Source organism: Lissotriton helveticus, chromosome 3_2, assembly GCF_964261635.1.
Source record: "Lissotriton helveticus chromosome 3_2, aLisHel1.1, whole genome shotgun sequence".
NCBI classification, from domain to species: Eukaryota; Metazoa; Chordata; class Amphibia; order Caudata; family Salamandridae; genus Lissotriton; species Lissotriton helveticus.
This window is the reverse complement of record NC_136062.1, coordinates 367,864,739-367,882,214: the sequence shown is the minus strand read 5'-3', so window position 1 is coordinate 367,882,214 and position 17,476 is coordinate 367,864,739. Positions and strand designations below refer to the sequence as shown.

General features: G+C 44.7%; 1 protein-coding gene across 1 annotated transcript in view; it reads right to left on the bottom strand.

The window, feature by feature from the left end:
- Positions 1–17,476, bottom strand: part of NTPCR (nucleoside-triphosphatase, cancer-related) — a 398,442-nt gene that overhangs the window by 355,269 nt on the left and 25,697 nt on the right. The window contains exon 3 of the mRNA XM_078684553.1: positions 12,315–12,397. Within this exon, the coding sequence (XP_078540679.1) occupies positions 12,315–12,397 (83 nt within the window). The remainder of the gene's footprint in view (positions 1–12,314; positions 12,398–17,476) is intronic.

Here is a 17,476-nt window from a genome sequence, read left to right as displayed (position 1 = left end):
GAGCTCAGTTAGGAAAGAGTATCTGCACGGAGACATATGTCTTTGCGTCTCAGACTTCCCCTTCGTTCCTAGCAGCTAAGGGTACCTATTTCATCTGTCATGATAGATCCTACACATGGTTGCCCCCTGACTTCTCGGGCACATGTTTTGTTTCATTCCTGTTGCCACCCACCTACACCGCTGCGGAAGATTACCACAAGACAAGGATAGTTAGAGGTGTCTTCAGTAAAGAAGACACTGCAGGACAAGAATTGGGAGACTTCTTTAAGGGTTTTCTGCCGTTTTCGGGACCCATGGTTAACAGCAGGAACGTAAGGCAATTAACGAGGGGGGTTGAGTCCACCGTAGTTGAAACTGCCGGTGCCCTTAGTAACTTGACTTCTGAGCTCCAGTCGGATCGTCTTATGACCCTTCAGAACAGGGTCGCGTTAGAAGTCATACTTGCAGACCGAGGAGGGGTATGTAAAGTGATCCAATCGAATTGCTGTGTTTTCATTCCGGATAACGCTCCAACAGTGTACCAGGCCATCTCCAAGCTACATAAGATCTCTGAATCTATTCATGTGGATAAAGGAGATTGGTCGTTGATGGGGTGGTACTGGGAACTGATGTCCGCCTGGGGATGGGAGATTCGGATGGTCATTGGGATGATTTTAGCCATTCTTTTCCTGTTGTCTATGCGTACAGTGTGCTCCTGCTATATGTGGCCTCTGTGCTACATCGTGTGTAAGGAAACCTGTATCGAGGGACGAGCTAAGTAATAGGATGATGCTACAGCAACATCTCAATGATTTTGTGAATACAGACCTGGACTTAGATTAGCGTGAGTATAGGTTGATTGCCTATGTAAGGGCAAAAGGAGGGTCTGTGGTACTGAAAATTCTGGACCCGTGTCATAAACATCGTCGAATCATGACGATTTTGGTATCAGCAGACCGAGAATGACGAGTATACTATATACAGGCATTTTCGGCGTATTCGAGTGGCGAGATCACCCTGGAACCAGATTCCGTCCTGAAACCTCGGGTTCCATTTTGTGCATGGCAGCCATTTTGTGGTTGCCCTCACATAGGCTGATGACTTAGGCCAAAACGAGTCTTAAGGACACGTACACCTTTGCTGACTTTTGTGTGACCTGGGCAAGCAGACTCCACTGCCCGTAGCCAAACCTGTTCGGGCAGTTCCTTTCCCAGTGGCCGATCGAGATAAGTATCAAGGCACAGCATACCATAAACCTTTCATCATGCCAAATCTTACACACACCTGTCTCGTCTTCCTTCTTTATGATCTGTTTTACGAGGAGGAGGTGCCCGATTTTATTAGGGGTCCGTCCGATATCTGATAAAAATGTTGGGCCTTACCGGGAAATTGATAGTGGGCTGGACAGACTGAAAATGGACTTCTGCTTTTTCTTTGTCATCAAAATATGTGAATGGTCAACTGTAAAATAAGGAATGTTTGCCTAAAGCATAATATTTTGTATAAAAAGGGATGGCTGGCTTTGTAAGGTTGAGCAGTCTCCTGAGAATATACACCGTGTTGTACTGCTAGGATACCTGTTACTGGCTGCAGCCAATAAATTCGATCTTTGACTTCACCAAGAAGACTCTGTGTTTCTGTAGTCTGGGACAGGAAGGACTCGAAGTCTTAGGGTGTGTTCCCTGGCACCGCTGGGTTCTTAAAAACCCAGTACTTCACAAGGGACTCAGAGAATTGGAGTCTGCGGCGCCCCCCAGCACTTCCCCCTGGTCAGCGTCAGCGTTGACAGTATCGGTGCAGTCCTCCTTTGGACTGTTTAGGCAGTTAGGCAAGGCTCGCGTTGCGGTGTAGGGAAGAAAATGGAAAAGGGACCCGCGGTAGCCCTGCTGTGTTCTTATGCGCCTCCTGGCGCTTAGTGCCGACACGACTGGGGTGCGCCGCCGAAGGACTCTGGGAATTGGAGTCCGCAGCACCCAGCTCTTCCCCCTGGTCAACGGCAGCGTAGGCGTTGACAGTATCGGTGCAGTCCTCCCTTGGACTGAATAGGCAGTTAGGTAAGGCTTACGTTGCTGTGCAGGGAAGCAAATGGATTTATCAAATTCTCTTGATCCCTTCGGAACACCTACCTCCTTGGCAAATAAGTCTGCATTGGACTTCCAACAAACTCTATTGGAAAACCCCAAACAGTCTCCAACACCCAAGGATCCCTTGTAATCACCAACCAACTTCGATGAAATTGAGAAAGTCTGCTGCCCAATTTTAAGGGGATAACAGAAATGCCTTGACTTAACAACTGAGCCTCTGCCGTTTCTTTCCCCACGACTGTATCTTCCTCAAGATCTTTTCGTCTGCAAAAAGAGTCCACCACCAAGAAAGATTTGTTGACCTTGATAGCCTCTGAAAACTCATGAAAAGGATCCTCTTATAATGCCCTGACCTCGGCCGGGGAACCAACTCATCGTTCGCCTGGCCAAGCCAAAAACATGTTCTAGAAATACCTTCTTGATTTCTTTTTGTGATTTTTTGCAGGGAACTAATAGCACCAACATATCTGGAAAGTTCTTTTATAAATGCATCACCAAATAAAAGGCCGTTTGCCAAAGTCCCTTCATCTCTCCCTGCTAACTCTGGCAATTTCGGATCAATTTTTAACAATATGCAGTTCATTCTCTCTATTGATAAAGCCATATTGGCATTACCTAGAAAACATGTAGCTCTCTGAATCCATTTACAAATTTCCTCTACATCAACATTCTTGGTATACATATAAGGTTTCTCAGCATGGGTGGTCCAATGCATGCTGCAGCCCATGGGGGATCTCTCAGGTACCTATGCCCTGGGCAAATGGGTACCATATACTCGTGACTAATAAGGGTACCCCAGTATCCAATCAGGGGTGTACCTAAGTACTGAAAATAACAATTTAGGGAAAAAGCAGATAGACTGTGATTATGATAGGCAAGATCCCAGTCAGACTAGTCAATAGCAGTTTTCCACCATGCAAAAAGTGGGGATAACCATAGAAGCAGTTCCTACTTTCCTACAGTTGGCTTCTGGCAATGCAGCACAGCGGCAGGCATTGCGCTGCTGTGCTGTAAATCAAATTAATAATCCCGGACCCGACCTATCACTGCACCGGCGGCCACCAGGTAAGGGTGACTGGACATGTGTGGCAGGTTCCGCCTATCAGAATGGCTCCAGTTTCAGTAGCCCACCAAAGCAACACACTACAGTCCAGGATGTGCAGCTGAGCTGAGTAGACCTGATTGCCCGGCATTAGACAGCTGTGACCTGTGGGAGAATTCGAGTGGTACTGATTTCCCCCAGAGTATACTGAATGGCCGCTCTTGCCTGCCATCCTTGCAGCAAAGAGTAAGTGGCGTGCTATATCTGTGCATTTGTTTTAAATTCAAATACAATTTGCCTTATAATAGCGTGCCGCGCGCTGATTAGTATCATTTCTCCTGAAGCAGTTCGTCAGACAGCCACACATGACAACAATAACTTAAGATTGATGATGAAAAAAATGCTGGGGCACTGCACGCTGTCGGAAATTATTCATACTGTATTTGCGACCAGTAACTGTAGGATTTCGTTTATTGCCCGGGGAGGCTCCTTTACGGTACTCCTGCCTGACTGGCTTTGTCTCCAACATCTGCATCAGTCAGCCCGACTACTCAGAGAAGCATGTGAGGCTTGCACAATGCTGGTCAGTGCTGCCTGCAATGGCACTGGAATCCGCAAGTAACTCTGTTGTCCTGTTGAGTCTAAATAACACCCACCAAATGCCATACAAATGTTGTCTGGGTTAATGTGCAGCTTCTTCCAGATTGTGACTCATTGGTTGCACATGGGTGTTAAAGTTATTCATTTCTGGTAAGGATAGCAACCTATTGTACTATGCTAAAAGGTAGTTCCAAAGGGCACTAAATCACCGATGGTGTGTAAAAGTGCCACCTCGAAAGCAGTCATAGAACAGAATTCTCCGAAAAACCCTACAAAGTTAATATGCCACTAAATATGAAAAACACCACTCAAGTTTCTCTTCTTTCATTTCACCACTGCCCCTCATCATCTCACTTGCCGGCCTATGGCACGTGGAGACAGGTCAACTAGCCTCTTCTCCGTCACAGCACAGGGCAGGCTTGAGTATACCCAATGTGACTCTGCTGTATTTTAGTGGTCTTGCCTCAGCTAGGATTGCATCCTTTCTGTGGGAAGCTGGCCTGGTATGGAATGGAATAGGATTTATAGAGCGCGTGGTTACCCGTAGGCGTCCCAGCGCTATATGATTTCCACTTATGTAAGTGGGCACCCTGCACCAGTCCAGACAAACCTTATGGTAATTTAAGAGGTAATAGACAACCATAGAAAGCACTCTAAGTTGTAGTTATGGAGAACAGCCTTCAGGCTTAGTCCAGAAGGAGTGTAAAGCAGCTTGTTTTACCAGAGTGCAATCTAATAGTATAGATTAAGTGAAAAGGGTGTTTATAAAAACATGTTTTTTTTTATGTAATACTCTAACACATAGAAATATCCCCTACCTGGAGTTATGCACAATTCACACAATACTTTGCATAGAAACACAGTAAATAGCACAGAATACACAGTGGACCCTGGAGGGGGACCAAACCATATAATAAGAAAGTGGTATAAGAACCATGGCCAGGTCAAGACAATGTCGAGAGGATGTAGAAATGCTGGTGACCCAAGGTGAGTGGCTAGGAACCTCACAGAGAGTGTGTGCAGTGTGGTAACACAACCGCTGTGGAAATTTGGCAGAGAACACTGTTAGCATTCAGCTGAAGCCATCTTGTTTTTGGCAGCCATCTTGATTGACCATGTGCTCACCATGTGTTTTTCCTACTTCACTGTTGCTTGCCCTTGTGCTGTGCACAAGAACCGGCTATACTTAGCCTCTGCTACTCTGCAAATGCTCAGAAAAGTCTGTAGCTGCCCATGCACCTGCTTAGGTTTGTCACCGTCAAGATGTCTTTACCAAAGTCAGCAACTGTTGGCTCATCCTTTACTGTTGACTGTTGACTGTTCTTTCTCTGTTTGACCATTTATGCAAGTAACTCTTCCAATGTGTGCTTGTACCGCCTTCTTTTGAGCTACTGTGTGGATATAAAAGACCCATGGTTCTACTTCTCCTTGTGCTACTACATACACTGCCGAAGGGCGTTGTATGAATGTAGTTCCACCTCATGAGGTTTAATAAAATATCTCTTTACTATTTCAGTTTCTGTGCCAACGTCTATTTACTGGTCTGAGGACTTGTGTGCAGAAAAGGGCGAACCCCTAGCACTGGTAGGCCTTGCTAAGGTTTACTTCCAAAAATTGGCGCCCAACCAGTGGGGCTCATCGGCGACTCAGATGCCTGACGGAGTGGTCTTGTCGGAGGATTGGAATCTCGCTGCGGACAATTGCTGCCTGAGTAGGCCCGTGGATTGGCAGCCACAGTGTTTTACTACTCTTCCCGATCTGACCCTCCAGGTGGTGCCGGTCCTCGACTGAGATCCCTTCTGGTGTTAGCCGTGCAGAGACCATTTGGTCGATTCGGAACTTGGCACTTGGAATCTGGAGACTCTAGCTTGGTAAGGTCATTTGATGCGACACTTCTTGTATGAAATTGCCCAATAACTTGGAATTTGTTTGGATATATATAAATTGCAATTCATATAGGCAGGTAATGAGGAGACTTTTCTTCAACTTTTGAATAATTTGTAATGGCACATATTGTGTTCAGTGCCACTGCTGTGTAATATTGTATATGCTACAATATTTTTGGCATGCCTGTTTCAAGCACACTACGTAGTATGTGTTGCTTCTTTGGAGGTACTGATGTGAATCTTGAACGGAATCAGCTTTTACTCCCCGAGGGGACACCAAATAGGGACATGTATATTAAAAATGGTGTTTCTTCTATAATGTAGAGCACGTTATGGAATAAATATACTGGTAAGGATCCTGAGTTGCATTGACCTATAAATGGGTCATTTGATCTTAAAAAGATTCAGTATGTGGAACTTTAAGAGCAAAAGTAGACAAGATATGTTTGACTGTGTACGAATGTGGGAGAAAGAAGCGCGTGAACGAGTGAGAAGAGAGCAAGCTTTGATAGAAAAAGTACAACGCAAAATATCCATGCGAAAGTGCTGGTACTAAAAAATAAAGAAATTAAGGAAATAAAAGAGAGAGGATAGGGAGTGTTGTCTACATGTAAATGGCCAAATACCCTGTCCAACGCACCATTTACAGTCTACTAAATAAACCTCAGGATGATTCAATTTTGTTAGATCGTTCTCAGTCTCCATATACTTTTCCCTCTGCCCCTAAAGTTGATTCTGATGATGATATTTCTCCTTTGGATCAGGATAAGTTAGAATTGGATGCTCAGCGAGAGACTCGCTCTATTCTGACGGCTGATCGTGCAGCCACTCTAAGATCTGCTGCTCGTGAAGCAGCTTGTGATAACATTTCTGCTTCAGATCTTATAGCCGATGTACAACAATTCATAAAGGGGGTGGTGATCGACAGAGCATCTGAATTAAGCAGAACACTCCTACCCAGTCAAGAGATCAGGGCTTGATCCATCGCCGTTTTTTAGCTCACTGAACCAACCCAGTTCAGAACCTGGCTACATGCAAATTAGTCTGTTCCTGGCCCAATGCATCATGGGAACAGGGCAGACCAAACTACCTAGCCAATTCTTTACTGGAAAGGAAACAAGCTTCCGGGGACCGGTTTCTGGCATTACAGCCGTCTTCGGCCCGGCTTGCTTGAATCCTGATGGTGCAGTGAGCTAGGGACTCATGTCTGAGCATACCCTTCCACTCCTATAGTGGCCAAAACGATTCATAAAGGGGGTGGTGATCGACAGAGCATCTGAATTAAGCAGAACACTCCTACCCAGTCAAGAGATCAGGGCTTGATCCATCACCGTTTTTTAGCTCACTGAACCAACCCAGTTCAGAACCTGGCTACATGCAAATTAGTCGATTAATAAAGGGGGTGGTGATGGACAGAGTATCTGAATTAAGCAGAACACTCCTACCCAGTCAAAAGATCAGGGCTAGATCCATCACCGTTTTTTAGCTCACTGCACCATCCCAGCTGGTTTCCTTTCCAGTAAAGAATTGGCTTGGTAGTTTGGTCTGCCCTGTTCCCATGATGCACTGGGCCAGGGTCAGACTAATTTGCATGTAGCCAGGTTCTGAGCTGGGATGGTGCAGTGAGCTAAAAAACGGTGATGGATCAAGCACTGATCTTTTGACTGGGTAGGAGTGTTCTGCTTAATTCAGATACTCTGTCCATCACCACCCCCTTTATGAATCATTTTGGCCACCACAAGTGTGGAAGGGTATGCTCAGATGTGAGTCCCTTGCTCACTGCACCATCAGGATTCAAGCAAGCCGGGCCGAAGACGGCTGTAATGCCAGAAACCGGTCCCCGGAAGCTTGTTTCCTTTCCAGTAAAGAATTGGCTTGGTAGTTTGTTCTGCCCTGTTCCCATGATGCACTGGGCCAGGGTCAGACTAATTTGCATGTAGCCAGGTTCTGAGCTGGGATGGTGCAGTGAACTAAAAAACGGTGATGGATCAAGCCCTGATCTTTTGACTGGGTAGGAGTGTTCTGCTTAATTCAGATACTCTGTCCATCACCACCCCCTTTATGAATCGATGTACAACAATGGCAGGATAGAGAGAAGTTATATTTTGTAGAAATGTTTGCCACAGAAGTAATTGCACGTTTTAGGAAGCATTCCACAGAGTTAGAGCATGTTGATATAGCAATAGATTATAAACAATTGCGTGATGGTCTTTTCCTCCCTTCCCAGGTGGCTGACTTAGACGCGGGGTTAAACTATAGCTGATGCACTCCCTTTGCAAGAGGAGAAAAAGGCAGCTGCTGCAGCTGAACAAACAGTTTAGACCACCGTGCTGGGGAATGACACTCCTTGGACAGATAAGACTATTGTGGATCATGTGAAACCCATGCGGGAAACCGCACCTTCATATGTCCATCCGAAGGGTGCGGGAACGGACGATGATAAAGATTCCACTGATGCGAAGATTTATTTATTTATAATTGGGTCTATACTCCTTGGAGTAGAGCGTATGTCATGGCTCTTATAGCTGCTTTGCCTGACCCACGGAAAAATCCTGCCACCTTTTATGAAGAAGTTGAGGGAGCCATTAAGTCCTGTACCATGACTTTGTCTGATATTAATATGTTTTTGGGGCTTATTTTACTCCCTGATATATGGAGGTCTATCCGTTAAGTCGATGATCATTCAGCTTTTGGAGATGTTTGGAAGGGACTAGAGAGGATAGATGCGGAACAAGAACCAGCACAGAAGCCGCGTCAAGAAATTTTAGACCTTCCAAATTGAAAACTCTTATCCCTCCTAAAAAGATAGAATGGACTGTGTTAGCATCCTGCAAGCAAAAGGCAGATGAATCGGTCTCTGACTTCTTTACACGTTTTGAGGAGGCATCCCACGACTTTAGTGGCCTGTCATTGACAGATGACACAGGCAGGCATCTGTTTGTAGATAAATTTGTCACAAACATATTACCAGGAATAGCTAGTCACCTGAAAGCCAGCAACAGTTCAAGGACCATATCTTCCCCAGTTTCTCTTTTGACTATGGCTCAGTATTATGAACGTCAGGAATTAGAAGCTAAGGGCAATGAGGATAAAAAAAAATTAGGAGCTGAAAACAAAGGTTATGATTGCTCAGGTATATGGCTCATCTTATGAAAGTAGTGGTAGAGGCAGACGTGCAACGTATCGCCCAGGCACACCCTCTTTTTCCCGAGCTACTTTGGCTTCTGATCAGTGCGCTTACTGCAGGGAGAATGGACATTGGGCTTTTGAACGTTCTCATTTGCGTACTCAGCAGTATCCGCGTGGTCAGGGACTAATAAAAAGCCACCCGGCAAATCCAGGACATAGGGGAGGTATGGGTGAACGTACCAGGTTTGAGACTGTTGGGCATACTCTGAATTCTTCTAATACTTTTGCTATGCGTAACCAATATCACATATCTGATTATTTGAATTCGGATTTGAAGGACTCTGCTTATGCATAGGAATGCCTAGGATGGGGTAAGGAATCAGTTGAAGTTCCAGTAGATCGGAAGGGTCCCTATGTTACAGCACATGTGTTGGGTTCTACTGATCGGTTTCCAGTCGATACAGGAGGTACTCATGGTGCACTGTCTAAACAATTGGTTCCAAGGGCTCCCCTGTCTGGCTCACCCATTACATCTATAGGTTTCAATGGGACACCTTCCCTTAGCCTACTGTCACAGCCACTTGCATTTCATGTTGATAAATTTACTGCTTCATGTCCATTTTTGCTTTTCACCAACACACCGGACAATATTGTGGGTCTTAATATGCTCAAGTATTTTAGGGCTATGATACATTGTTCCCCAGAAGGTGTGCGTGTTATTTTGAATGATAACTATTTCGTGGTTGAGAAGTCCTGTCTCATTAGAGAGGATATTGCTTTGTCTTCACTCCCTAGTACTCTGTGGGCTACATCAGATAATGGGGCAAATGGTTATTCCACCAGTGCATATTCGGGTGAAGGAGGGTGCTTCATTGCCTCGATTGCCTCAGTATAAAATTTCCCGAGAAGGTGTAGAGGCACTCGTACGTATTGTTCATGATCTGATTAAAGTGGGGGTTGTGGAAGAAGTCCCTTACAATATGGGCAATAGCCTATCCTTCCCATTCTGAAAGACACTGATACTAAAATCTAAGTATGGGCGAATTTTATGAATTCACGATTCGCACGAAAGCGTACTCGCTGTCCGCAAAATCCGCAAACTTTTGCTAACTTCTGGATTTTTTTATTTTTGCGTGTTCGCGGGATTTTTATAAGCGCGAATACCGGCGAATTTACCCATTCGGTCTTCTACGGGCGCGGCCATCTTGTTCGCGTTGTGTATTTCCGTTTCCGGTCGCTAGTTGCATGCTTGCGTTGTGCATTTCCTACTTGCGGGGCGCGATTGCGTGTTCGTGTCCGTTTTTGCGTGCTCGCGGGGGAAATATCGCGCAAACTTACCCACGTGGTTGCAATGGGCGCGGCCATCTTGTTTTTCATTTATTGCTATGGTTCTGGGCATTCTTTTTCTATCCAGCTTTTATCTTTGTAATCCTTTGTTTGTTTAATCTTTTTTTAAATCTTTTTTACTCATTATCTATCTCTCTATTTTTCTACACCTATATTTTGTGTTTTTTTCAACTTTGTTACTTTTTTCAGTTTTTGGTTCAGCTCTCTTTTCTTTACTTTTTTTCCCCTATTCTCTCTACTATTTTTCCTTTCTGTGACCCAGGACCATGGCAAAGGGAGCCGGCAAGTCGAAGGGGAAGACTCCTGCAACCCCTTAGCCGGCTCCCTTGTGGGAGGTTAAGGGGGGAAGCAGGGAGATGTTTAGCGCGGTGGAGGTGGCCGCACTCGTCTTCTTTGTACAGCGCCACCTCCCCAAGACCGTCGCGGCTGGCACGGTACCGGGTATGGCCTCCGGGAGTGTCGCCAGCTATGGGGGATGGTGTGCCGGGCCATGTACAGGGAGTCTGGGGTCCGGCGCACCTACAACCAGGTGACGCACCGGTGGTCCGACATCCTGGACCGGGAACAAGACCTGCTTGGCGCCGCGATCCGTGGGCTTGGCGAGTACTAGTAGCTATTTAATAACTACTTTGTTTTCTTCTGCTCTGTGTTATATTGCAAATATAAGTTTTGCCTGAAGAGCAAGAATGCGGCCGATTACATTGCAGGTAAATTATGTTTCAAAAGCTTCTGTGATTGCAGGTGCTCGCCTGCTCAGTCAGTGGCGGTGCTACTATGCTTGTTTTCAATTTTGTGCTCATTTGGCTTGAGTGATTATGAATGAGTGTACTTGACAGAACTGCGTAATGCTAGAGAGACTAGAGACTCAAGCCCAGTCCTTCCTTTGTACTCCTGCCACTAAGAAGAGATAGTGGTGGTGGATTGATAGGTTGAGTATATGACTTGTTATTTAGTAGGACATTTTTTAGTGGTCTGCAATCATGACGGACTGTGTCTGTCACTTCGCGTGCTGCTGAGTGTTGCCAGTCCTAGTAGAACCTTTTTGTGGTTGGTTTAGTGAGTTACATAACTTTCCAAGTAGACGGTCTGCGAATCCAGCAATACTAATATCCTAGTATACCACATCAGATAGGTCAATAAATTTAGTGCAATTGTTGTTTATTTCCCCGAAATAATTTGTTATTGTTTTTTTTAAATGTTTGATTTCATTGACAACAATCATCCATGTTTGTGTCTTTCTTTCATGTAAAACAGCTCCTCCAAGGGGCAAGAGGACAGAGGTGGCAGTGGCAGCGCCGGCGGAGCAGGAAGGCCAGGATCGGTCCGCGAGGGCTCTTCTGCTGGCCCCAGTAAGTTTTCCTGTTAATATTAATAATTATACTTCCCTAACTTTTACAGCACCTATTTAATCCAGACGTTCATCATAATTCTATTTTTTCCTAAATCGTCCTTGACCTTCTTGTAGACTGTTTCTAAATTCTTATCCTGCCTCTACTATGACTCTCTGTGCTACTACTATTTTATTAGTTTGCCTGTGTAGCTAGCTAAGCTTGCACAGTTGGCAAAATGTGTTAAACAAAACTCCTATTCAGCAATAGCTCTAGGCACTGAGTGCAGTCCTCTGGGTCGTCCATAATGTCTGTTGGTCTTCTTAATGTTTATGCTTTGACAATTCCCAACAATAAAATGTCAGTGGCCACCAAGAATGAGACACTAGTTTACTTTTTGATTAGATAGGAGGACATACTACTACTGTTGCAGGGACTATTCTGCACATACAGAACTATGGACAAGAAATAGGGCATTGGTGATAATAGGCGCAGTTAGACTTTACACATACCTCAGTTATAACAGTAGTTGAACCCCGATTCTCCTTACTGACTAGCTAGTGTGTCAGAGTCATTATTTAGCTCCCGAATGCAGCGACGATCCCCAATGGTTATACAACCCAGATCATAAGACTACGGAGTCAGAGTCCCGACCTCTCAGAGTCACGGAATCATGCTTGCAAATTGCAAACCCTTTCGCTCACTCACTCATGACAAAAAACCACAGAGTCTATGTAAGTTTTAAAGCTGTATTAAAAGTAAATCAACTAGCTCTGTGTGTACTCTGTATATTACATTTCATTTGTGCATTATATAAAAACATTTATTAAAATCAACTTCATTCATATAAGATAAACGGTGAACTCTTTAAAACTGAACAGTGGCTGATTTTACACATTAATTGTGGGAGAGCCATCACCTGGTTGGAACTTAAAGTCTTGGTGGTGATGATGATGACTCCGAGTAACATCTTGCTCTTGTTCATAGAAGGGAAGCTTCTGTCTGTTATGAGAAAAATGGTGCGTGTTAAAAAGCAAGCATTCATCAGTTGTGCCAAAAAGTGTAGCATGTTATGGCTAAGCATAAATAAAAAACACCCTCCCCTTCCGAAAGGGGAATTTAAGACTAGAGAGTCACATAAATGTGTTTATGTAGTAACATATTATTTTTTCATTCCTAGACAAAATAGGGAGTGGTGTATATGGCATCTAAAAATATTAAATTTATTTTCTAGGCGTAACACCATCGGCGCAGCCCACCACCAGTGCCGGGGCCAGCGCGTAGGCGGTCACTCCAGGGGCGGATGCGGTGCCAGCAGGAACTGCTGTGGGGGATGCCACGGTGGTGGCGGGCAGTGGTAAGCTTAAGATATTATATTCCTTCCTTATTGTTAAGAAGACTTACAAATTTAGAACTAAGTTTTTGTCAACCAGGTAGAAGACAGTCACCCTTGACTTCGCATTAGCAATAGCATTAGCGGCAGGAGTTGACGAGTAACCAATGGCCTCCTCTAAATTTGACTTAAACTCAGCTGTGAAAGTTTTATCAAGAAGTCAAGTCAGATCAGAGATGAACTTGATGGATGGGATGAACGAAAAGGGAAAGAAGGGTGTAAGGAAGGACGAGCAAGTTAAATTAACGACTGTCAAAGAATGATATGTGTTTTTGAATGCAGGCACAGTTGGCTGGGAATCTGATGCATGGCCGGCTGAAGCAAGCATGGGGGGAAAGAGAAAGAAAAGAGGACTGCCTGGGTGGGTGAAACAGACACTGTATGTGTGCGCAATATATCCTTTCGTACAAATTCAAATGCAAGTCTAGCACGGATGCATGGCTGGCGGTTTACAAAAAAAAATAAAAAGAGTGTTTTTCGGTGAGAAAAAGTAAGGTTTGTCCAGTTGAGACATTAAGAACAATGATTGACATTTACTTTGAATGGATGGATGCCTGGATGCCTGGATGGTATCTTCCTCATAGATAGCATAGGTGTATGTAGAGTAGACAGAGTAGACGGTCACTGGATGTAGAGTGTTACTTTGAAGAGCATGTAACACCGCACGTCCGTGCCAGAGTAGCAAAGCCGAGAAAAGTAGAAGTTGTAATTTTTCAGAAGACGCCCTTGACTAACAGTAGTTAGCAAGTACAGCATATATTGTGTATCTATTGTATAGATCACATTATCAAGTCAAGTCACAACTCATAAGTGCCTTCCTCCGGCGATTACGGGGACCACTCACTACCTCTGTTAATAATTTTTTTTCAACTCTGTCATTCATGTGTGGCCCATCGGTGTTCACTTAATCAATAAAAACAAAGCACCTAAAGTCATCCCTTATACAAGCAAATATCCTGTGAAGGGATAGATGATCATATTATCTTCTTCATTTTCCTTTTGTAGTAGTCAGAGACAGGGCAGAGTGAAAGTTAAAATAATTGAGCAGTAGCCCTTGTAACAGAGTATGGCCAGTGCCATCCATAATAGAAAAGTAAGTGCTTCACCAATCACCACCTGCATGTACTGGACTGGTAAAAGTAACGCAAGTCTGCGTCATCATGGTTTGCGTCTCTTTTTCTTGGGTGCAAGCTGACTGCGCTGGCATTATGCCGGCTTCCACAAGTTTACGTACTAATTTCCCTAAACAAGAGAGAGAAGAAGAAGACTGGTGTACTGTCTGATTCTAATGTAGTGAGTCCATATAATGCTCGTAGAATTCCTGAAACTCCCACTAATGTTAGAGCAGAAGCCGACGAAGTGGGAGGTTAGATAGATAAATGCCACAAATGTAATGTACTGTTCTTGCTAAGTTGCTAGTGCTACTGTGACACAACTTTCTGTAGAATTATTTTGTGTTAATCTTAATGAGTATTGGTTACAGTATTTTTCGCTTTCTTCATATAGATACTCCTTCTAAACTATCTAGGAAGGAGTTGGCTATTCGGGCCAGGCGCCGGAAGCTGGAGGCAATTGTCGCCGAATATCGGCAGCTGGTGGCCCAGGAGGAGGAGGATGACTCGCAGTCTACTACATCCACAACAGCTGCATCTTCCTCCGCTGCCCCTAGGTCATACAGTCAGCGCAATCCTCCAGTGGTACGGCGCCATGGTCCGGCAGCCACCCACCGCCGCCGAGCAGCAAAAACAAAAGCTGCCCCCCACAGTGCCTGCAAGGCTCGAATGCACCGGTTGACCCTGCGAGTGGCCTACCTTGAGCAGCAGGTGGCGACACTGTCAAGGCAGAAAATCCCTGCTAAAGGCCCTCCGTAGAGAGCTGCTCGACCACCTGGCCACAGGACACCGCCGGCGAAAGTAGAGACTATCCCTTGCCTCTTTTTTAAAGACTTTTGGAGGGTGGTAATTGGGCGTTGGGTTTTTTGGACTTTTTGACATTTCATGGACATTGGTTGAGGTTAGGGAGGGGGTGGGTCGGGTCTTGCGAAATAGTTTATTTTTGTTAGGGTCAAAATAATAATTTATTTTCTACTTAAACATAGCATACGCGTTTTTATGTTTTGTGGAGGAGGCAGGGGAGGTTAACTGTACGTTTGTTTTCCTGAAACTTAACTGGCTGCTTGATTCAAATTGTCTGAGTAAAATCTCCCAAATTTCTACAAAAGTACCACTGACAGAGTTAGTGAATTCAATTGTCCTACTACTTTACTAGTACTACCGTCAGTCTCTCCTCTCCTCCTACTCCATTATTCTTCCTCCCCCAAAATGCTTATCTGACCTGTGATTAGTGTTTGAGAATAGGGCTAGGCACAGGGCAGGCTGCATGGCAAATGGCGATTTACTTGGCTATAGAATCCTGGACAGATGAAATGGCATTGTTGTATTGGTAGTAGTAGTGGTACACACTGGCAGTAGCAGCATATGAAAAAAAAGGAAATGTGACATTGAGTGGCCTGAGAGGAGCATTAGAACAGTACGATAGTAGAGTACACAAGACAGTGCCATAAATTAAATTGTAGCCTAAGCAATGCTAAAGTATTCAATCAAACGTTTACTAGTAGTTGCGTGGATTATGGCTACTACATGAACTAGTACTGAAGGACACAGCAGCGTAAGCTTTCGTCACTTGTAGGAGGATGGTGTTGTTGATGAATCCACTCGATGGCGGACATGAAATTCTGAAATTATTCGCAAATACTCATGGGTGTGTGTCAAGCAGAATAGGAATATATCGGCGAATTCCTTGACCTGCCTTTAAATCGATTTTCTGTTGCTTTGACCTTATCCTCCCCAGCAAGCGTATGGTGTCATTTACTCACAAACCTCAATGAAAACCACACAGCCTGGGGGAAGAGGGTTAGGGTTTGAAAAATGGATGGGAATGGGAGTTTTTGGGAAAGTTTTTTGGAGAGAGAAAAAAAAAAAACACAGCATGGACAAACAACAAAACAAGAAAAACAATTCTTTGGGTACAAGCCTCATAGAAGTTCACAACAATAACAATATTTAAAAGATAAGGACAAGTGAAGTGGATACTGTAACTGTATGTTGTAGCTGTCCTGGTCGAACTGCCAAGCCATGCCTTCCCTGGACCGGATTCAAGCTTCCTAGGACCAGTTTCTGGCATTACAGCCGACTACAGCCAGGCTTGCCTGAATCCAGTGGCAAAGTGAGCAATGGACTCATGTCTGAGCATACCCTGCCAACTTATGGCGAACAAAGCGGTACAAAAGGGGGTGGTGATAGACGGAGCATCTGAACCAATCAATCACTCACTGCCAGAAACCGGATCTAGGAAGCTTGATTCCGGTCCAGGGAAGGCATGGCCTGGCAGTTCAGGCTGGACTGTTCCCATGAGGCACAGGGTCAGACTGATTTGTATATGGCCATGTCTGAACAGGGGTGGCTTAGTGGGCTAAAGAACGGTGATGGATTAAACCCAGATCTGTTGACTGGGTGAGTGTTTGATTGGTTCCGATGCTCCGTCCATCACCACCCCCTTTTGTACCGTCATGTAAAATGGTAGCTGCGGGAGCACCCCGGGGGTGGCATCCGTCATTCGAGTAAGAATGAAACCAAGTTTCTCGTGCATTGGTGGCAATTCAAAGTTATTTTTGTTTAAGTCTTCCATGAGAGGCAGCCTTTGTGAGGAAGCGTTTCTTATTCCTAGGCAGCCGCCCCAGAATATTTCACCTCTTGGTTTGAAGAAGTTTCCTGTTAATGTAAGGAACTGGTACACGGTATAGCTAAGCAATTGCAGTGCACCGACGCTGCAGGGTGCTGCTGCGAATTGCTACTAAAGACACCCTATAGCCACTCTCGCCCCACTCTTAAAAGTAAAAAAATAAATTAGTGAGGTCCCCAGATGAACTGTGTCACGGCGAGATAATCTACAAATTGCCAACTAATTTGATTGTCAGCATTTCTCGCCACTGAGTAGTTTTTCCTGTTTGGTGGAGAGTAGTCAGAGCAGGTAGAACAAAGAAGGAATTGCAGTGTAAAATATACATGTTCCCAAATTTACAAAAGTTACTGCAGTAGCAAAATGTGTAATTGACCTATACATCACTCGCTAACACCGTATCTCTTTTTTTTTTTTTTTTTTTTTTTTCCTCTCTCTCTCTCTCTCTCTCTCTCTCTCTCTCTCTCTCTCTCTCTCTCTCTCTCTCTCTCTCTCTCTCTCTCATTACTGAATACGATTTATGGCATGTTCCTATCAATCTCCTCTCTCTCTCTCTCTCTCTCTCTCTCTCTCTCTCTCTCTCTCTCTCTCTCTCTCTCTCTCTCTCTCTCTCTCTCTCATTACTGAATACGATTTATGGCATGTTCCTATCAATCTCCTCTCTCTCTCATCAGTTACTCTCTCCTTTCCTCTTTTGATCGCTCTCACTGTGTGTCTCTCCATCACTCTTTCTAGCTCTTTCTTTCACTCTATCCTCTTTCTCTCCATCTCGCTCCCAATATCTCTCTCACTCACACACACACACCCACTCACAGACACACACACTCTCTCTCTCTCTCTCTCTCTCTCTCTCTCTCTCTCTCTCTCTCTCTCTCTCTCTGCCTCTCGATAAGGGATATGGATTTTCCTGATTTGTGTCCGACGCGTATTCTCTCCTCTCTCTCTCACTC